The following is a 23,457-nucleotide window of genomic DNA, read 5'->3' as shown; positions in this document are numbered from 1 at the left end:
GCACAGTCCATGCACAGGTAATAAGTGCAAATAAAAGATATAACAAAATGCACAAATTGGCAGTGATAATTATTAAAAATGTATAGTCAAAAACCTTTTTCATGAGCATTGTATGAAGATTACATTTGCATTAATGTTTAATAAAACTGCTTTTAAACTTCTGTTATAAACCTCATTGACATAAGAATAGGATTAAATGCTATAGTTGTCCATATGCTATACTAAAAATAGAATGGGGTAATAATGTTAAATTATCACACAAGAAGACAAAAGAAAAAAGTACAGCGGAAGACAAAGCCAAGTGGGTTCATTATTTATCCTTTAAATTGAAGTCAAGGAATTACCAAGAATCAAATTTAAAGCAGTTACTGAGAATTTAAAGCAGTGTCACTTCATCTGTTAAGTTGCAGTGACACGCCAAGCCTAAAACATCTTTCACCACTCTAGGAAGACTTTCTACTAGTGTGAATTATACAGTGACAACTTTACAGTATATATTAGCAAATTAACAATCCCCTCAAATGTTTTTACCTCTTTTTGGGACTGGTCCAAGTATTAATTAGGAGTGTCAGACCCCTCATCCTCCCACACTGTAATTCAAAATCATGCTTTTCACCACATTTGAAAACAGAAGCATTTTGGAAAGAGAGGCATTTTCACACTTACACAAAAAAGGTCCTTCCCCAGAATGCAAACTGCATACTGTAGCACTAAGATATCCTGTCCATTATTGCTCAAATACAATGCATTAGGACTGATAGATTCCTTTAGGTGACATGAGAAGACAAAAGAAAAAGGAACAGTGGAAAGACAAAGCCTAGTGGATTCATTATTTATCCTTTAAATTGAGGTAAAGGAATGACCAAGAATCAAATTTAAAGCAGTTACCGAGAATTTAAAGCAGTGTCAGTTCATTTGTTAAGTTGCAGTGACACGCCACCAAAAACAAGCTGGCCAGAAAACCACGCCTGTTAATGATCATATTGAGACCATTGTCATTAATAGCCTATTGCATCTTTCACTGCTTGAGGAAGGCTTTCTACTAGTGTGAATTATACTGTGACAACTTTACAGTATATATTAGCTAATTAACACCCCTCTCAAATGTTGTTTTTACCTCTTTTTGAGACTGGTCCAAGTATTAATTAGGAGTGTCAGATCCCTCATCCTCCCACACTGTAATTCAAAATCATGCTTTTTACCACATTTGAAAACAGAAGCATTTTTGAAAGAGAGGCATTTTCGGGGCGTCCAGGTGGCACAGCGGGATATTACGCTTGCACACCAGCACTGAGTTCGAAACTCGGTGTTGCCACCGGTCGGCTGGGCGCCATCTAGCGGGCATAATTGGCAGTGCCTGCAACAGATACTAATTGGCCACAGTATTTGCAGGGTGGGGGCCAAACTATGTGTGGGTGGGTGGGTCTTCATACGCTGTGTAAGGACCCTGATTGGCGGAAGAGACGCCTGTGCAGAATGCAGGGGCGAGAAGAGGAGGGCTGTGCACATGTCGAAAGAGGCGTGTACAGCGACGTGCTCTCCTTGGATGCAATCTGGTATCTCTCAGCAGCGGAAGACAAAATTGAGTGTGCTAAATCGGTAGGAAAAATGGGGAGAAAATGCAACAACAACAAAAAAGTAAAAATAAAGAGAGGCATTTTCATACTGACACAAAAAAGGTCCTTCCCAAAATGCAAACTGCATACTGTAGCACCAAGATATCCTTTCCATTATTACTCAAATGCAATGCATTAGGACTGATAGATTACTTTTGACATTTGCAAAACAAGAGTCATCCTTCAAACTAGAAATTGAGTCCTGTACAAATTTACATCTTCTGCATTTAGCAGATGCTTTCATCCAAAGCGACTTACAGTTGTGACAGTATACTGTCTAAGGGCCTTGCTCAAGGGCCCAACACCAGCAACCTGGCAGTGGTGAGGCTTGAACCGGCAACCTTCTGATTACTGGACCACTAGGCTACATCTGCCCTAATGTACAAATAGTTTATGAAGTGCTGTAGTGCTAACATAGCTTTTTGGGAATATCTGGAATTCGTAATGAGTGTTAGTGAATAATTGTTTTAGCGCTTAGTGGTCCTGTTTTGTGAGCTTGCATGGCTTGTTGCTTAGCCTCTGAGCTGTTAATGTTCATTGTAGTTTACAATTTCTGTACTTAAATAGCACATATCTATGAAGACTGAATGGACAATTTCTTTATTTATAGGAACCTGTAGGGGTTTGCTCATTGTGTATTAAGCCATTCATTTCATAGACTGTCCGATACTGTCATAGGACTAACGGTGCCTAAAGTGGAAGTGGGAGCAGAGAATGGGAAAAGAAAAGGGAGAGACTGATAAGAAAGGCAAAGGGACATAATAGATGGGAGATGCTGACTGGGTATGGAAAGGGAGAGAGTAGGAGAGGTGGAGACTAAATGAAATGTAGCGACAGAGAGATAGAGTAGGAAAGAGAAAGAGAGGTGGGGTTGATGAAGGTGGTCCTCCTCATCCCTCTGTCTGATACTGGCAGAGCTACAGCGTGGACAGTGAGCAGGTGCGCGCGGACAGTGGTTGAATGGATGGATGGATGAAAAAGCGTCTCACAGGGATGTTGGCTCATAGCGCATGGATGTTTATGGGTTTACTGGTTATATGGACAGTTCACAACACCGGACTGAATCCTTCCAAACGTGAAAGATAACTTACATTTGGCTGGCAATGAATCTACGGTTTAAAAGTCAACACGTTATTGAAAAATAAAATGAATCAAGGAAGCCAAGAGCGCGCAACCTTTCAGAATTTAACATAAGACCAAACGGATTTCACTTCTACGATGGATTTACAAAAGTCCGAGGACTCGAACGGATCGGACAAGCCTAATCCGACTCTTATCGATTTAGGAACTTTTTTCGTGGACTCGGATATCATCTTTGGATTTACAAGTCATCTTCTGAGAAGAAAAGCCAAGGTAAGATAAAGCTGCACTCTACAAGTTGGATGCGCACAGATCTCATACATAGTTCCTATTCTCCATCACTCAGGTCTTATTCTCAAGCATTTTTTATTAAGAGTTTTACTGTTATTAGATCAGTTATTATTAGATCAGTTGCCACCTTTTAGAATTCGGACAAAAAAGTTCTGCAAACTGCAAATAGAAAAGCAAATTAAAGACACTTCAGGTATTAGGGAACCTTCCAGTTCCTAAAACACGTGGCAAAACCGTGTAGGGAATATGGCACTCAGAAAATAATTTGTAAAAGATAGACCAAGAATACTGTAGATAATATAAAGAATAAATAATAGCTGGTGATAAAGAAAACGCATTATATAGGCCTAGATGACATAGAGATAAGCTTAACGTATAATATATTGCATACTATACTAGAGAAAATACATCACAATACAGTAGTGCATACTGTAACACTCACATCAGGACCACTGTGATTTCTAAGTAAGCATATTTTCTCCATAGTGAGAAACAGCAAAACAACCCTTAAAAAGTCTCACAAGGCTAAAACAGGAATTAATGAAAAAGGCTAAAAATAATAAAAAATAATGAAGTTACTTTAGGAATAGAAAGCTAATGCTGACTCCATGAAACTGATGTCAATATGAATGCAGACCAGTCATGAGATCTTTGTATAGTGTTTAGACTATAATATACTGTGAATGATAAAAAATGAAAGCGTATTGTAATGCTGTAAAGCTTATATCACTCACACATCACACATTTATATCCATAGTGACAACATTAACAACCACCGAAAAGTCTTGTTCATCTTAAAGAAAAAAAAATCATTAAATTTGTTATTGATTTTTAGATAACTAATCAATATTAAACAAATTCCTTTATGAAAAGAAAAATGATATTAAAAAAGTAATGCATGTTATAAAAAAGGTAATTAATCTGATGCTGATGGGATTTCATTAAGGCGTTTAATGCCCTACATAAAGTTAGACCAATCATCAGATCTTAAAGTAGCCTATTATTAGGCTATTACATGCTGTGAAGAATAAAAAGAGAAGAGTATAATATAATAAAGCACTCGAACCAGTGTTAATACTTAAAACAGAAAAATAATGTGGATTAAAAAATTGATGTATATGATGCTGAGGGGAGAGTTATCATCAGGTGTGGTCTGTTGCACAACCTATTTGGACCTTTACATGTGGACTAATCAAGTCCATACATTGAAATTTAAAAGTTAGAAAAGGGTAGTCGTCATGAGTAAGATAATTAGGCCATCAGCTGAATGTCTGATATTTTACTTGACTACTTTTGTTCACCAGTTCATTACTTACTGGTGCACGCTGTGAGTAATAGAGAGAAGCCTGTGAGTAAACAAAGAATTGGGTCACTGAGTAAGGGAAAGGGGGTGCTTTTTTGGCTGTGACATCAAGCCATGTGACTGGGATGCTTACATCATGAACATCAAATATTTACATGTGTAATTAAAAATGTAGAATAACCATAGTCATATTTTCGAGGATTCAAACTGCAATTCAACATAATGAACAGATGGTGGCGCCAGAGTAACGAGGAAAGAACAGTGAAAAGGCAAGCACAGTGAAACTTGCTCAGCATGAACAAAAAGACATCATTCTTGTCTGAGGTTTAAGACAAAAGGTGGCTTTAAAGAATGAAGTAAGTAATTTAGTATAAGGATTAATAGCACCCAACCGACAGTCAAATCTATTATTGAGATAGTTGTTACAAATGCACAAACTCCATCTCATTATGCTAGGCTAATGAAACACGTTTATGTTGCTCTATTTGGTCAGCAGCACGTGTCCTCAGCAGCTCCAGGATCCCAGGGACCTGGGTTTGATATACAGTATACCAACCTGATAGACTGATACCCTTTCAAGGGTGTGTTCCAGCCTTAGAACCTTTTTTTTTTGGGTTGAGATTTGTCTCAGAATGAGAACAAATAAATAAAAGATCATTGTTGTCTTATGTTCTGTATAGGTCTGAATAATGTTCGTTTTTTATTTAACCATGGTGGCAGGAGTGGTACAGCACATATTGTTGGTTTTGCACAGCTTTAGGCTCATAAAGACTTAGGCGTAATTCTTATTGTGGTTACTGTCAGACTGGCGTTTGTCATGCTGTCCATGCGTCAGTGGGTTTCATCCGGGTACTCTAGTTTTACCCAAAATCTTGTTAGTAAACGAAGTGACTACTGTAAATTATGTCAAGGTGCACAACTGATATACAACACAAACTGAAATCGCACCATATGCAAAACTTTCTTCATTTAGCAGCAGTGAAAGGCTGTAAATACCACTACATTAAAGGCTTATATGTGTGTGAAGTTGGTTAATCTTTAAATCTTATGTAAGCTTCTGAACTAGCAGGAGGTACCAACCAGTCTACTTTTGGAATTGTGTGAAATTCCACAAAATTCCACAGGTGAACCTACCTGTGCATTGGTGCTGCGCCCTAAACAGATCAATAAAGATGATGAACACAAATCTTAATAAGATGAAAAATGTTGTGTCTCTGAATACACAGCTTTAGAACCAAGTCTATATTAGACATCATATGGCCAAAAGAATGTGGACACCTGAACATGCTTGTCGGACATTCCATTCCACAACCACAGGCATTAATATAAAGTTTGCAGCTAAAACAGTGCAGCTAAAACATCTTATGGAAAGATGATTTTAAGAGTGTGTTTAAGAGTGACTATTAAGTCATTTAGATGAGACCTGGCTCACGATCAGTATTCCAATTAATTCAAAGGGTAGTCAAAATGGGTTTAAGGTTCAGACTTTGGAGGCCATTGGCATCTCCCACACCAAACAATTACTAAATAAATCGTGTCTTTATGGACCTTGCTGAGTGCACAAGGGCACAATCATTCTGGAAGTTTGCAGGGGTCTTCTTAAACTTGCGTCAAAGCTGGAAGCATATTTATTTTATATAATTGATTTTATACATCTGTTAGCAATGGGTTAGACTAAAAACCAGTTCGTAATCACTACCACATGTAGTGTATGTACAACTATAGCTGCTGTAAAGTACAATTTGAGTTGTATGTATGTATTTATCTCCAGTAATTAATAAGTTGTAAATAATGTAAACCATCTAGCCAGCTCCATAATGCAATATCTATTCAAATTCTCCCCATTGTAATGCTCATGTAATCATTTGCAAGTAAACGTACTTCTAATTCCCCACAAATAACTGTGTTAAAAAAAAGTAAAAAAGTGGTACTAAGTGGTTCTCATCAGTTACTAAGTTGATGTAGCTCTTTCGATGAAATAAAATGCATTTTAAATGTCTCTCAGTGATAATATATCCATGACGACTGGCAAGAATAAATGTTGTCTTTATATTTGAGACCTAGATGAAAATAAATCTCAAAAAAATTGCCAATATCCATTCAGATAGAGTATAACTGCAAGATGGTGCTGACCTGAGTGCAAATAAGTGCTTGTCTGATCTGTTGCTCACCACTTGGTGCTCATGACATAGTAACTGGTGCTCATGACAGTAACTGGTGCTCACTACTTTTTTAATTACAATTTTTTTTTCACTTAAAAATACACCATGTCCCTTCAGGGTCTCAGTAGATGAGGCATGGAGCCCAATAATGAATAAACCCTCTGTTACCCCCCCCCCCCAGTACGTACTAACCAGTATGTTTAACTAGTACGCAACCAGTATAGTATTCAGAGGTGTAGTAGTTTGGGACGGAGCTGTAGTGCCACGCCCCCTCAGCTTCTTCTCAAAGCACCGCAGTGACAGCAGCCAAACTGCAACTCCGCTTCGCCATGGAATTTAAACAGCGCACTACTTTTCCATGGACATTTAAACATGTTTTCTTTGTCGAGTTTCTCGCTCCAACAGCGACAGTTTAAAACTAGCTAATAGTAGCGAATAATTACTTTTAAACATAGAAGAGTATTTACTTTTTGGTAGCTTGTATCGACATGACTGGAGCTGAGGAGAACGCTGCTGAGATACAGCTCGACAACATGCGCACCGCTGTAAGTTACGCGAAAAGTTACTGTACACAATGTTTACATTTAAGAGATGCGATAAAAGTTGTTTGTAGTAGAGAAAACATATAAAACATCCACCCGAGTAAACTTTGCAACTTTGGAAAACAGGTTCTCAAATAAGCAGCGTTAGGTTAATAGAGTTACATTGAACTTTATCAACATTTGTGCCAATTACAGTGAACCAACGTGCTGTCTTTTATGGACAAGCTAGAAGACATGATCTTTTACACCTATATTAATTTGTATATTAATGTGTTTAGAAATTTCCTAGCAGTTACAGAGGATTTAAGGTGCACTGGTCAATATTTATTTTTTTTACAATTACATATATAGCAGAATTATCTGGAGAACAAAACTAATAGACTTATTAAAACAATGCAATTGAAGCAAGGATATCAGACTAAGTAAACAGCACCTTAAACACAAAACTGTGCTGGTTTGTTTACATTTCAAGATAATATAATAATATTTACTGAGCACAAATAAAAGCATGGCAGAATTTCTTGTTAAGTGGCTTATCATATAATGGATGTGGTCTGCTGCTGTATTTCACTTGTAACCACTAAAGCCACAATTCTACTGTATACATATCAAGGCTTATACGTTATAAGATATTTAATACTATATAATTTGGCAGGCAAAAGGTTTTTCTTGAAGAACCAGCTCTTGTATTCACTGTTGTCTTATGTTGTTTAAAAGGCTCAGTCTTGGCAAGCAAAGATAGGTCATAACTCACCACTTTTTTCCAAAATTTGTAAGAATTGTCAGTCACTTCAAAAAGAGCATTTCCTTATCCAGGATTACCAGCTACCATACATAACACTGTAAAAAGATTCAGGGAATTCTGAGAAATTTCAAGCTGTTGTTCATGCCAGAAATCACTGTTGAATGTGTATGCCCTTAGATGGCATTGCATGAGAAACCATCATTCAGTTCTGGGAGTACTTTGGAAAATCCCGTCACTTAATGGTGGCAATGTTTTTAGACAAGGGTTCTGTGTAATACAACAAAGAAAGCTAACTGAAGCCATACTGTGTGGTATGTATTTTATACTGTGTCTCTTTAAAGATGAGAGTTTACTCAGCCACAGGGCATAAAGTGTCGTTCATTTTATTGTGTATAAAAAAATAATACACTGCTTATACCATGGCATTCAGACCAAACTGAATTTGTCATATGCTGTTGCTTATAAACTTTTCTGTTGTGTTTAATTTCTAAGGTTGAGGGCAGCTCTGGTGCTGACTCTTCTTCCTCCTCTTCATCTGAACAAAGTCCACGGCAACGGCTGCGCTGTGGGAGCCGGCCTCAGCCTGAGGGTGCGCGATCAGTTAGCATCACGGAAACAGACAGAGATGATGTCACTAAAGTGGTGGAGTCATGCAAGAGATGCCAGGTCACTGTGGCCGAGCTGAAAAGGCAAGCGCTCGTCCTGACAGAACCAACTTCACTGAAGGTCAGTGTGAGATGTTTTTGAACTCTATCACAACCATTTTGTCTTCTGTTCTCTCGCACTTGATTATTCATTACTTGTTTTTGTGCTTCTGTGACCACTTAAACAGACACATCGTGCTCTTTGTTGCCTTCTGATGTTACATACATACAATGTTTGTGAATTAGTGCCTATGGTTTTGTGTATACAGTTTAATGATTTGAAAACTTCTAGCATTACGTGGACCTGAGTGTTCTGATGGCAATTGGTCAGTCTTTGTAATTCATGTCACTTGCAGACATCAATTAGAAAAGCAACACACATTTAAAGTTTGGGATGAAGCAAAATATGAGTGAAAATTTCGTAGCATATTTAAGGTACATTATTTTGAAACGTTCTACAATATGCAGGTGAATTGGTAACAGGTGGGTATAAACAAAGAGGTCATAAAACGGTATAAAAGGCTCAGTCTTGGCAAGCAAAGATGGGTCATAACCCACCACTTTATTTTAAACTTTGTGAGAACTGCCAATCACTTTAGCACTTCCCAATCCAAGATAGGTCGTTTCACCAGCTACCATACCAATTCAGAAGAAATCACTGTTCAATGTGTATGCCCTGAGATGGCACTGCATGAGAAGTTATCATTCTACTACATGAATATAGCCACATAGCTCTGGGAGTCTGGGAGATCCTGTCACTTAATGATAAAAATGTGTGCTGTGTTAACATTAGCCCACAGTTCAGCTTGTTTTTGGGGAAAGCAGACATCAAGTTCTCTTGATTCAATGTTTTCTTTTAGTCACTGTTATCAGTGAAAGGAGCTCAAGCCAACATCTGTCATGGTATGGGGGTGCGACATTGCCCACAGCATGAGACATATGTATATTTGGATTTCAGATGTTTTCTTGCATCATGTGATGTCTTTTCCAAGAAAGTTCATGGTTATTTATGTATGATGTATGACTAATCTTGAAGATGAGAATTAGACAACACTGACTGTGAACTGCTGAGCAGCTCAAGTTTTGTATACAAAAATTCATTTGCAAAACTGCAACAATTAGTAGCTTCAGTTCCTGAACAATTTAAAAGCATAATGAATAGGAAAACTTATAAAAATACAGTTGTAAACATGCCTCTATCCCACCTTCTTTAAGTGATGCACTTATAACTCTCGATATAATTAAAATAGTGCCGAAACAACAAGTATTAAAGCAAAATTAAATAGGATGCATGGCTGATGCAGTAAGCCCGAAAGCCTGGCTGTTTATCACACTGCATTATCAGAGCTGCGCTTTGAAGGAGTGAGTGATCAAACAGTCGACCACAAACTTAAAGTAAGAGGGCTGTTTTACAGGTTGTGTGCAGTAATTAAATATGAAATTACTGTGTATAAAATTTAACACTTGTTGTAAAAACTCTGTAGTAACTGTTTCAGCAACCTTAACTATATTTAGCACATTGTTTAATACTAAGTGCAGTAAAGTGCAGAGTAGAGGAGCTCTAATCCACACCAATGTGTGTATAGCAAGTTGCACTCTGTCATGCCCTTTAAGTTTTTATTAATGCTTATTTTCAGTTTATAATCATTGGACTGCCAAATAGTCACTGGGGAGTGTACACAGTCCCTTTACTAATCACAATAAATTTTAAACATGCTGATAAAAATGGAGGCTCAGTGATAGGACCAAAAGTTATGTAGTGTGCACTATATATTGTCTTTCTAAATAGTGTGGGTGATGCAGTACACAACTGACTTTGGGTCCCCATTCTAAGTTGTCATCTGGAAAGAGTTAACTCATTTAAGTTTACTTAGTGGAACCACTTCAGGCATGCTAAAGTAATTTCACCCTAAACATAGTGGGGAGTTTTTTAATACATCTAAACTTATAATGCATTGTGACTTCATAGCTCACTCCTTACTCAACTTCCTAATTCAGTTAGCATCCCAACCAAACTTTAATTAAGTTATCCAGAGATTTTGCACATGCTTCTTGGCCCAAAGTAAGATCAGAGAGCAAAGCTGCAGGGGGAGGGCTTACATTATACGAGAAACTCAATTAGTAGTGTTGATTGAAATCACTGATCGCATGCCAAGACCAAATGTGAAATCCTCTCATGGTCATGATTAGAGGCAGTGAACGCAAACAGGAAAAACACACTTGTGATCAAAGTACTCCAGTCTTCCTTAATCACTGTAAAAGTGTGATAACTAAAATATAGGGACAGTGGTAGCCTAGTGGGTAGAGCTTAGGGCTATGAACCGGAAGATTGGCGGCTTAAATCCAGGCTCTGCTATGCAGCCAATGTTGGGTCCTTGAGCAAGGCCCTTAACCCTGTCTGCTCCAGGGGCGCCGTACGATGGCTGACCCTGCGCTTTGATCCCAGCTTCCAAACAAGCTGGGATATGCGAAGAAAGAATTTCATTATACTGTACATCTGTATATGTATATATGACAAATAAAGGATATCTGTCTTATATACATATCGGCCATAATGTTAAAATATACCCAATTAATATAGTGTAGTTCCCCCTGATGCCACCAAAGTATTTTTGACCTGTTGAGATGTGGACTTCACAAGACCTCCAGGACAATATCAGCAGGTCCTTTAAGTCTTGTAAATTGTGTGATGGGGCCCCAGAAATCGGACTTGTCTGTCCAGCACGTCCCACAGATGCTCAATCAGATTGAAATCTAGGGAATCTGAAGGCCTGAACAATTTGCAGTGTGCAGGTGTGCAGGATGCAATATCCATCAGCTGGAAATGCTGTATTTGGTCTGCAACATTGTTTAGATACGTAGTGTCAAAATAGCATCCACATGGATGCCAGTACACAAGGTTTCCCAGCAGAATATTGCCGATAGCATCACAATGCTTTCCCTGGCTTGCTTTCATCCCACAGTACATCCTGGTGCCATCTCTTCCCCAGATAAGCGACGTACAAGAAAACAAGAATCATCACACATACCACCGTCTGCCATTAGTTTGTCGGTCAGCATATGCACTGTGACTGGTCTGCAGCTATATATCCTCATATGCAGCAAGTTGCAATGCACTGTGTGTTCTGACACCTATCATAACCAGGAGAGCTACTATAGCACAAATTGCTATAAGTTAATGCTGGCTATCAGACCACATGGGCTGGCCTTTGCTTTCCATGTGCAACAATGAGCCTTGCGCACCCATGACCCTGGTGCCCTGTTTTCCTACTTTGGACCACTTTTGGTGTACCAAATGCCAGGAACTCCTCCACAAGACCTGCTGTTTTTTGCCATCACAATTTGGCTCTTGTCCAAGTTGCTTAGATACTTAAGCAATGCATCAACATCAAGAAATGACTGTTTACTTGTCTGTTATTCACTGATATACTTACCAGGTGCCATTGTAACAAGATAATCAATATTATTCACTTCACCCGTCAGTGGTTTTAATGTTGCGGCTGATCTGTGTGTTTCTAAAAGTTTACCTAATTAATCTGAACTGCAATTGTACTCAACAGTGTATATTTCAGCAAACACAGGGGTTTTCATGGGTTAGCCAAAAAACATACTCATTTAAACCAAATAAAATAATTGCTGCAGTTCTGTCGTCTTACTTATGCAAAACTGCTCTCTTTCACTTTCACACACTTCAGCTGAGCACTATTTGGAAGTGGCCTATTGTTTTGGGAAACAATGCTTATCTCACTCTTTGTCTGTCGGCCTCGGGATTGGAAGGCTGTAGGGGAATAGTCAAGTAGCTTAGCTGTGAAGTCTGTGGAGGAAACAGACACCCTGTTGACCTTCACCGTGCATTCAAAGTGTTCCTGTATACCCAGCACCAAATTCCCACCACTGTTAAATATAGGCTTGCAACTCTTTATTGTTGTCTGACTTGCAGCCGAGTCTATCCTTAGGTTACCCCCTCCATCTCTGCTTTGTGATGCTGCTTCAGGGCAAGATATTACACTTAGGTAGGATTACACTCCCTCTAGCTTGCTGGAACCCCTACGCTTTGCTCTGAGTTTCCAGGGTGGACAGAGGGAGCTTTGTGTATATGTACAGTATATGCTTGTATGTGTGTGTGTGGTATACTCATCCACTGTAGAACCTTTCACTATGATAAACAGGATTCAGAATTCTGTGCTTACTTAAATCTGCCCCCACAACCCCCCACTCCCCCTTTCTATCTCGTGTTTTTTCCTTCAGTGGGCTGCTGGAACTGATTTAGCATGGGAACTGAATGGGTGCTGGTATGACTGGCTATGTAGATTGCTGGTTCTGTGTGGTCTGCTTAAGGTCTGAAGATGGAGAGAGGAGGTGAAGGCAGAGGTTTATTACTTTATCAGGCACTGTGCTGAAGGCTTAATGAGGCCATGGGTACAACCGCTATGGGAGGCTGCTTTTAAGGGGGGATCAGTTTCCTTAGTCGAAAAGCAAAAAGGATTCATTGTTTATATGGAACTGAGGAGTGCTTACCTGACCTGAACATTTGACACATTGCTAATATGAACTGAGCTTCTAAGAATTGTTTTACAGTTTATGAAGTAACAGGAAATGGCCAATAAACCTTTATTTAAAATAACTTTGCTGAAACTGTTATGTTTGTTTAAAAATGAGATCTTTAATTTGGCTTTATAATATGTAATGTATAATAGTTACGGCCCTACCTAACCTGAAAATTGTTTCCCGTGTAATATGCAATTTGCTGTGAAATTCAAAATGTAAGGTTTGTGTTTAGCGATTTAATATTTTTCATTCATGTAGCGTATGAAATATAAGGTACAATATTCAATATGAGGCAGTCCTAGCAATCATACAGCAATTACGTTAGTGTAACAGAGTTTTCTGTGGGATTCCATTGTCAATGTAAAAGTGTGCTGCTCTACACACATGATCATCTCTCCGAAGTCTGTGCTGCACTTCAAAAGAACAAGCCAGTAAAGTATTATGCTCCAGATAGTTTGTCTATGTACAGTTTATTTTTTATTTCATAACTTAGCAAACTCTAAAGACGCTCGGTTACATTAGCAATCGGTTAAACAAAATGTTGAAGAGTAAAGCAGCTACAAAACACTACTCGGATAATTGAGTTTGGGAAACTGTCTATTACAAGACAGATTTGGCAGGAAGAGGGCTGGCATAGACTGGTAAAATCATCTTGTGTAGCTTATCTCATTAGCTATTGGTTTTTAATCATTGAGCTTGTAACTAGTCATTGGGGAGTGAACACTACATTGGTTCTGCAGAGCAAGAGTTGATGTGCACACTACATCAGTCATGGAGGATGAGATGCACGCCTCTTCAAAGACACATGAAACTTGATAACTGCATCTTTGGAAGGCATGGTCTGTGTAATGTAATTGGGCAGGTCAAAGTGCTTAAAGTAGGAGGCTTTCTGCCTACTACAATTCTTATAGGGTTGTGAACTTAGACAAGACAACTTAGACAAGAATATCATTCCACTTAGCCGGAAAAAGCCGCAATCAGCTCCTGATAAATGCCACAAAGATAGGGCTATTGTATTCGCACTGTGCCACTCAGAGCCCTGGCTAATGTAGTTTAGATTGATAATTAAAGGTTTTCTCTGCTAAACATATTTTCTACTATCTGCACATCTTTAGTTTCAGATATTTAGCACAGAAAACTTTTAGAGCATGCGTTCAAACTAAAGTGAAAAACTAGTGTTTTACATGCTTCACTGGTTTTTGTCTTTTAAAAATCATTGTAGTGCACTCCAGTGTTAACTTTACAAAACTTATGTGTAAAATGAGCTCAAGGCTCTTTTTCTTGGACACTCTGTACAGGCATTTTACAGTCATGTTCGATTCAGGAAACACTTGGTCAGCACCACAGCGCTGGTGACAAGCCTTTTCTTTATAGGCTTCTGCAATGTGTGTTAGCAGGTGGCAATTAGTCTTTCTTCACACCCCACAGCTTTTCATAGAGCTGCATTTTTATGCAGGGCTTGTTCAGGTTTCTCTCATTCCTTTGTTTTATTATTTATTGGCATTTCTCTCCTTGCTGAGAAATGGGCACTTCTTCAAGTACTGTGCTGTAGCTCACTGCTCAACCGTTCATGTGCTTCAATGGCAGGTCACTTAATGCCTTAACAATGACTTAAGACTTGATGAAATGTCTGGATGCTGAAGCCAGCACAGTGGGCAAAAAATTCAATGACTTGGTACTCAACTCGTCACAAAATGTTGAACACAGATCTCACAACTGTTTAGTTGACGTGACTTCTCAAATGAAGTTATCCCGAAATTACAGTGTTGTAAATACGGATTAACAAGTGAAAAGGAACTTGAGAACTCTATAGTGCAGCCTCGGATTCCAGTTGCATTGTGCACTACAATTACAAGATCTTTCAACAAGACTGAGGAGCTTGAACACCTGGGTTATATCAACTACCATATGGGACAGAACCTTTACCATTGTTGTGGGACAGAGCCACACAGCACACGGTATCAAATTTAATATGATGAATTGGTGCTTTGAGGTGGACAGTTTCTCATCTAGTAAGTGTCTGTCATCAATTACAATTGGTCACCACAGTTTCAAGGGTGCACAAGCCCTATGTTGTGATCTGTATGACATTTTGAATTCCTTTAGGTCAAAAGCACCTGCAGCCCTTCGTCATTTTCAGGTTGAATGTGTCATCTGTTCTAGTGGTTGACAAGAGCCTACTTGCCCTCGCTTTGCTGTCTGTAGTTCCTTCAGAGTTTTTATGGGTAGAGTTACATAAACATTCTGCATATTACAGATGTTCTGTTCTGTAAAAGAATATTTATGTTAAGGAGAAAGAGAAATGTAAAGAAAGGAAAAGAGAATACAGAAATAAGAATGACACAAGCGTTCAGGAGGTTTGTTTTTATGGTATTGAATATCAGGAACAGATTTCCTGAGCAGAAAAGGTCACAGCAATACTGAAGAAAAAAATATTATCACACAAAATAAGGATATTAAGGCCACTAGTGCTGTGCAAATGAAGGATTATTATTATTTTTTACTTTTCTTTTATTTTCATATAGTTATTTATGGTCGGGAGGCACTAGGCTGTTTTATTGTTTAGCAGCTTATGTCACAGGAGGTCTTTTGTGGCCTGAAACTTAAGAGTATACAAATTCTTGACCTTTTTTAAAAGGCTGAAACAATTGTTGAATAGCTGTGTTTCTTATATATAAGAGGTTCCTTTCCTGTAAAATACTGCTTTGTTTAAATATCTGAAATTTATATGTAACTAATACAGTATGTAATAATAGAGGGTTTGGAAAGAGAACACCATTCTTTTAAACTTTTGTTTTTAATTTATTGTTATTTATGACTTCTGCATTAACTGTGGTGGTTAAATGGATAAGTGGAAAGTAGAATGATACTTTGGGTCACAAAAAGGTAATAACATATCTCTTCACTTTCAATTTTTATATACATTCAAAACTTAAGCAAGGTTATAAATTAATGCTAGCTATTTTGCTTCAAAAGATTTCCTCAGAGCCTGTGCGTTTCTCATGGAAAGGTGGGTCATTTCAATGGAAGTGTAAGCACGTACTGGAAGTCCTGGTTCTGCAGGCTTGGCCCAACCTTCTCACCGATTCCTGCAGGCAAGGGTTGCCCTGAGCATGTCTCAGCACCTGCTATAAATCAATCACCAATCACCAGTTTAGGCCATAATGGTTTCACATTTAGCTCTCTTATCTCTTTCACTCTGTTTTCTTACTGTTTTACACTTGGCACTAACATGAGCTACAAAGCTGGTTTCAGTATACCTGTTATGGCACTGTAGTTTAGAAGAATTTTATTTCATTTTGATTTATGGGATATTGTTTTTACTGGCACAGCAGTGTTAAGATCTGGCCACATATGCTCTATGTGGTTCAATAAAGTCTCTCTCTGGGCTACTTAGGGATATCATTTGTTAATTTTATTTTATTTTTAATTATTCATTATAACTTTGGCAGTGTGTTTTGGGTTAGTGGGTTGTAATTTCTTCCCAGTTAAAGTCTTAACAGGACTGTGTAGGTTTTTTCTGTCCATGATATCTGTATATCTGACACACGACTCCTGACTCTTAGTTCTTGCTTGTAAAAAGAATCTTATAACATGATGCTACAACCACCATATTTTACAGTGGGGTTATGGTTATCTGATTATTAGGACTTACAATTACATCACATTTACAGCTTAGAATTCAATACAAACGTTTTATTTTAGTCTTATGAGACCAAAAAGTCTCTTCCAAGTCTTCCAAAGGACAGGTATTTTTTAAAAGACCTTTTTTAACTCATCTACAAAAGACTTTTTGCTGTAACGCAGCTGTTGACTGTCAACAAATGAAGTGTATTGACAAGTTCATGGGATTCATGGGAATAAAGCTGGTCTCACAATTAAGTACTTTTTCAAATCTCATCGTCTTAAATCTTGATTCTCTCTTGAAAGGCTTTTGTGTTTTCTATTGATTTGATGTAATGCACATTGTTTTATAGATCAACTGAAAAAAAAAAACAGTATTTAAAATGTCCAATCTAAGCCAACCTGCATTTTCATTCATTTGGAAATGTAATGCTTTAAATTAGCTGCGATTTCTTGTGCCATAAATCAAGCATCTTATACCTATTTCATAGAGACCTTAACGTTTGCTGTTCCACTTATTCAGTGTGAAATATACTTTCCGGGTTAAACAGTGAACATACTGAAATCCGGCTCAACCCAAACAGTGGGAGAGCGGAACAGAAAAGATTGAATGCCTGGCAGCATTGGACACACATGAGAAAAGGGCATAAGGGCACCACTCTTAAGACAAGGTATTTATTCATGGTGCACTTACCTTGCCTGAAGCTTTTATCACCCCAGACCACAAAGTTTTAACCACAGGAAATAACAGAGGTTTAGTAAAACACATACAAGGTGCTAAATTGTGCTTGTGTTGACTATAGGTACCAGTGCATAATCAGTAATGTGTTTGCTTGGGAGCTGTTTAGTGATAAGTCTAAGCTAAGCTGATAAGCTAAATAAGGTTATGTTCTGTCTCATTATTTAATCATCTCATTTATGTGTTGTGTATTTGATTTAGATAGCAGTATTTAAAATTTGTAGTATTTGGCATAATTTACTCAATAGATTTTAATCAAGTCTACGATGTCTTCCCCTTGGGTAATATAACGCACTTAAACAGGGAATAGGGCGGCCTCACAGCAAGAAGGGCCTGGATTTGTTTCCTGGAGCCAGGCAGCCAGGGTCCTTTTTGTGTGGATTTAGCGTTTTGCATGTTCTCCCTGTGTCCACTCCCTGTCCGGGGTGTTATCTACCTCTTGCCCAATAAATAGATAGATAGATATAAAGACAGATCGATCGATAAATAGATGAATAGATTCAACTTTAGTGTCATTGCTCAGTACAGGTACAAGGCAGCAAATTGCAGTAGGCATCTACCAGAAGTGCAAATAGTAGCGATGTACGAAAAAACAAAGAACATCAGTATTCTTATATACAGTGTATCACGAAAGTGAGTACACCCCTCACATTTCTGCAAATATTTCATTATATCTTTTCATGGGACAACACTATAGACATGAAACTTGGATATAACTAAGAGTAGTCAGTGTACAACTTGTATAGCAGTGTAGATTTACTGTCTTCTGAAAATAACTCAACACGCAGCCATTAATGTCTAAATAGCTGGCAACATAAGTGAGTACACCCCACAGTGAACATGTCCAAATTGTGCCTAAAGTGTCAATATTTTGTGTGACCACCATTATTATCACTGCCTTAACCCTCTTGGACATGGAATTCACCAGAGCTGCACAGGTTGCTACTGGAATCCTCTTCCACTCCTCCGTGATGACATCACGGAGCTGGTGGATGTTAGACACCTTAAACTCCTCCACCTTCCACTTGAGGATGCGCCACAGGTGCTCAATTGGGTTTAGTCCATCACCTTTACCTTCAGCTTCCTCAGCAAGGCAGTTGTCATCTTGGAGGTTGTGTTTGGGGTCGTTATCCTGTTGGAAAACTGCCATGAGGCCCAGTTTTCGAAGGGAGGGGATCATGCTCTGTTTCAGAATGTCACAGTACATGTTGGAATTCATGTTTCCCTCAATGAACTGCAGCTCCCCAGTGCCAGCAACACTCATGCAGCCCAAGACCATGATGCTACCACCACCATGCTTGACTGTAGGCAAGATACAGTTGTCTTGGTACTTCTCACCAGGGCGCCGCCACACATGCTGGACACCATCTGAGCCAAACAAGTTTATCTTGGTCTCGTCAGACCACAGGGCATTCCAGTAATCCATGTTCTTGGACTGCTTGTCTTCAGCAAACTGTTTGCTGGCTTTCTTGTGCGTCAGCTTCCTTCTGGGATGACGACCATGCAGACCGAGTTGATGCAGTATGCGGTGTATGGTCTGAGCACTGACAGGCTGACCTCCCACGTCTTCAACCTCTGCAGCAATGCTGGCAGCACTCATGTGTCTATTTTTTAAAGCCAAGCTCTGGATATGACGCCGAACACGTGGACTCAACTTCTTTGGTCGACCCTGGCGAAGCCTGTTCCGAGTGGAACCTGTCCTGGAAAACCGCTGTATGACCTTGGCCACCATGCTGTAGCTCAGTTTCAGGGTGTTATCAATCTTCTTATAGCCCAGGCCATCTTTGTGGAGAGCAACAATTCTATTTCTCACATCCTCAGAGAGTTCTTTGCCATGAGGTGCCATGTTGAATATCCAGTGGCCAGTATGAGAGAATTGTACCCAAAACACCAAATTTAACAGCCCTGCTCCCCATTTACACCTGGGACCTTGACACATGACACCAGGGAGGGACAACGACACATTTGGGCACAATTTGGACATGTTCACTGTGGGGTGTACTCACTTATGTTGCCAGCTATTTAGACATTAATGGCTGTGTGTTGAGTTATTTTCAGAAGACAGTAAATCTACACTGCTATACAAGCTGTACACTGACTACTCTAAATTATATCCAAGTTTCATGTCTATAGTGTTGTCCCATGAAAAGATATAATGAAATATTTGCAGAAATGTGAGGGGTGTACTCACTTTCGTGATACACTGTATCTATGGTTAATATGGTATTAGGTCTATAAATATAGTAATATATACGTAATAATAATCAAACCCATTGCGACCCTGACCAGGATAAAGTGGTGGTAAAACAGACAATGAATAAATGAATGAATGAATAAGGAACAGTCACACTTTTCTAATCAGTAAAAAGAATGTGTATTTCAGAGCTTGTAAAAAAGTTTCTATTTATAATAAATGATTGTGGAAACTAGACTATTATAGTTATTGTTATTATTGTGTCTGTATGAAACAGAAGAATAAGTGAGCTGTATTTCCCAGGCTGCCTTTTCACTGATGAATCATCATACTGTTTCTGCTGTTACACTGATTTCCAGGAATGCACTTTTTAAAAGAATTCTGAAATTGTACTGCTTTTTTATATGATTAAAAAGCTTAATGTATCACATGTGTATTCTAAAACAAGTCACTCATAAAAAAAAAAAAATTATACCTATTTAGGGTTGCAGTGGGTCTACTCAAACACTGGGTGCAAGGCAGAAATACACCCTAGACAGGGCACAGATTCATCACAGGCATCAAACATGCACACATTCAGACTAATTTGCCTAGCTAATATTTGTATGTTTTTGGAGAGGTTGGAGGAAACCAGATTAGAACTTCTCACTGACCTGAGGCAAGAATCTAAAGACGTTAGACTGGTTATCTGTAAAAGAGTGAATGCTTAATACGCTTCTAATACCCTAATAAAATAGTTATGTAATTATAGTATAGTAATGATAGTAGAATAGCCCCATTTTTTTTTTCTTCAGCAACATATTTAAAAGGGAGTTTTGGTAAAGGTGCATGGGGTAGAATTTAGTTTACCCAGGGTAAACTCCAGCAGACCGTGTTTAGCAGCAATAGTGTCATAAGGTGCTGGTTATTTAGCATGCGAGTCTGCCATGTTGTTATGTGTGAGCAGTAAAGTTGTCTTGGGATGGCATGCCTCTAATGTAATAAACAGAAGGGAAAAAAAAAACCAGCCTTTTATTTCATTGTTTTAACAATTTTGTTTTAGACATATTTGAATTATTAAGGACAGTTAATTGACCAGTGCTCGTTTACAGAAAAATATATAGTACTGATTAATACGAGAGTGTATCCTGTAAAAAGCATAAAATTATTGCTCCATGATACAACACTTGTTGCCCTTTAGTATACCTCAATTAGAGTATTTCTGTATAAACACTTACTAGCGTGGATTTACATGAATGCTTTGGTTTACGCACGAAACAGATAGGCCAATGCAGCAGGTGCTGTGAATAGCTATAATTTGTCCTGGTTTCATTTCACTGGCAGGCCTTTATAAAAGTAGTGTCTATGTTTAACAAGCTGTGTTTACATCTCCTTATTCCCAGTGAAGTTACACGCCTTGTCCACTAAAGGCACATTGACTAGTATTTCAGATGCTTGCTGCTGAAATTAAGAAAAGTAGTATACATCATGTTATACTACTTGCAGTTGTTGAATGCAGTTAAAGTGCAAGAGGATATGTTATTTGAATTGTAATTTTTTCAGGTACTAAATAGACCAACTTAAAGAAACTGGTGTAAATCTATTCTTTCACATATATTTTAAATACAGATTCAGCAGTGAGAAAACAGCATGTTCCTAAAAGCTTATTAAGCTTCTTTTGTAGGCTTTAAAGTATTCTGGTTGCATACTAGGCAGGTGAGTGAGATAGAATGAGATGGTAGTTGCCTAAGGGTAACTTCTCTAACTATTTATTGATCAGTCTGTGACCTTCCCATTACTTTAACGCCTTTAATGTGCTATAGTATTTCAGTGGACCACAGAAGAACAGGTGTCAGGTGGTCCCCATTAGGTCTGGACTCTATGACAGTATGTCAGTAAAGCTTTGTCACAAATCAGTACTCATGGCCTAAAAGATCAAACCACAGTACTTCACGTAATCTGTGCATGAGAGCTACTTTACACACAAGCAATTCAGTAAATAAGTGAGTAAATTGTGCATATATGTCCATGATCTTGACTGAACCAGTTTGTAGGATGTGAAACAGTATTTAATCCTGTACTACAGTATTTATAACTATGATAATGGCTTATACCTTCATAGAGGTTTTTCAGTATATCACAAACCATAAATATACAGTGTGAACAGCAAGCTGGACCTGGTTTTTCTCATTGATCTCATCTCTAGTTTCTGTTGAAGTTTGGCTCTCAATGTCCAAGTCCATGTTGATTACCTCCTGGTACTCTTTTTCCTACCACCACACCTTCCAAAAACGTATAGGGGGAAAATTGGCCGCTCTGTAAGTTTAAGTGAGTAATTCAATGGGAGCTACACGCTAAAGTGGATGTGTTTTATAGCAAATGCGTAGCATTAGGCTGCGGTATGATGGCTAAATGTCAGATGGCAGCACGAAGCAGTAGAATAATAATCTGATGTCAGATGGCAGCGTGGAGCTGCAGGATGACAATCTGATTTCAGATGGCAGAGTGAGAGCAGCAGGCATCAGTTACAGCTCAGAGGGAAAGACTATAGCAGGAGCCGAAAGGAAAAGTGTATAAAAAAAAAGTCACTTTTTAAGGTATAAATGCATATTTATTATGCATTACTTATATTAAACCTCTGTGTGCTAAGTGATGCTACATACAAATCAATTGTGTACCAAGTAAAATGTCAAATGACTTGATGGTGGTGTGATACAAATAAGGGGATACACATTATGGACAAAAGTATTGGGACACCTACTCATTACAACTACAGAAGTTTTTATAACATCCCAATTCTTTACTTGCATATCCCAGCTACAGTGCTCCCTGGAGCCGAGAGGGTTAAGAGCCTTGCTCAAGGGCTCAACATTGGCCACATGGCAGAGCTGGGATTCAAACTCTCTACTTTTTGATTGATAGGCTACCACCTTATGGGGTAATAGTCTGACATGAACCATAATCCAAAGCCTATCAGCATGTATATCTTTGAATGGTACAAAAGACAGAAAATTAAGATTTTGGAGTGGCTGAATAAAATTTTATCCCATTGAGATGCTGTGGTAAAGCCTTCTAATGTAGCAGAATTAAAACAATTCTGCAAAGTAGAATGGGCCAAAATACCTCCACAGCAGTAAAGGCTCATCACAAGTTATTGTAAACGTTTGATTGCAGTTGTTAAGGTTGGCACAACCAGCAATTAGGCTTAGGGCTGTGATTACTTTCACATGGGTAATATAGGTTTACAATAAATCTTTAACTTTAATAAATGGAAGAACATCTAAAAGCTGCATTTTTTGTTTACTCGCGTTGTCTTAATCTCATTATTTAAAATTTGTTTTAAGATTTGAAACATATACGTAAGTGTGTCATACAAATTGGGTGAAGAAATTGTGTGGGGCCAAATACTTTTTGCTCAATACAACTTAAGGATATTACTAAAAATAGTTTTATAGCCTACTGCTAAGAATATATTGAGAAAGGATGGGTTAGTTATACTGAATCATAAAAAAAAATCATGAGCCAAATCAAAGCAAAACACTCTTGGCTGCTTCTCAGCAGAACTGTAAACCCCCTCCATTAATACAGCAGCTTCCTGATTGGGTGCAATTGGCCTGAAAAATGCACCGTCTTGCCAAAGCAAACCGACTTTGAAAGCTGGAACGGACCATCCTAAAGCAGTGTGACCAGCTGTAGCACCATGATTCAGTGTGAGTGTTTTTTCTCCCTGTTGCACATGAATCAGCTTTATTAGAATCAGATGAGCTCTCCATCTTTCAGCAGGCCTTCTAAAAGTGATCAATTGGAAAAACAGCCACATTTTGTAGATGTGCCAAGACTGATGAGAATTCACCGTCTAGGATTGCTTCACTCTCACTCAGAGTTGCTTGTGTGATTCTGTGTGGATCTCAGTGGTGTCAGCTGAGATTTATTCAACAGATTCAACTGATTTTCAACAGATATGTTAATGATTAATCGATTAACTGGTAA

The 23,457-nt window shown here is 38.4% G+C and overlaps 1 protein-coding gene across 1 annotated transcript in view; it reads left to right on the top strand.

Moving 5' to 3' along the window:
* The first annotated feature begins 6,940 nt into the window (after window positions 1-6,940).
* Window positions 6,941-23,457, top strand: part of kif26ab (kinesin family member 26Ab) — a 104,518-nt gene continuing 88,001 nt past the window's right edge. Inside the window, exons 1-2 of the mRNA XM_063007029.1 lie at window positions 6,941-6,997; window positions 8,232-8,465. Of these exons, the coding sequence (XP_062863099.1) occupies window positions 6,941-6,997; window positions 8,232-8,465 (291 nt within the window). The remainder of the gene's footprint in view (window positions 6,998-8,231; window positions 8,466-23,457) is intronic.

The sequence above is a fragment of the Trichomycterus rosablanca genome, chromosome 13 (assembly GCF_030014385.1).
Source record: "Trichomycterus rosablanca isolate fTriRos1 chromosome 13, fTriRos1.hap1, whole genome shotgun sequence".
Taxonomy (NCBI): domain Eukaryota; kingdom Metazoa; phylum Chordata; class Actinopteri; order Siluriformes; family Trichomycteridae; genus Trichomycterus; species Trichomycterus rosablanca.
The sequence above is the reverse complement of the archived record's forward strand: the minus strand, read 5'-3'. Positions and strand labels throughout refer to the sequence as shown.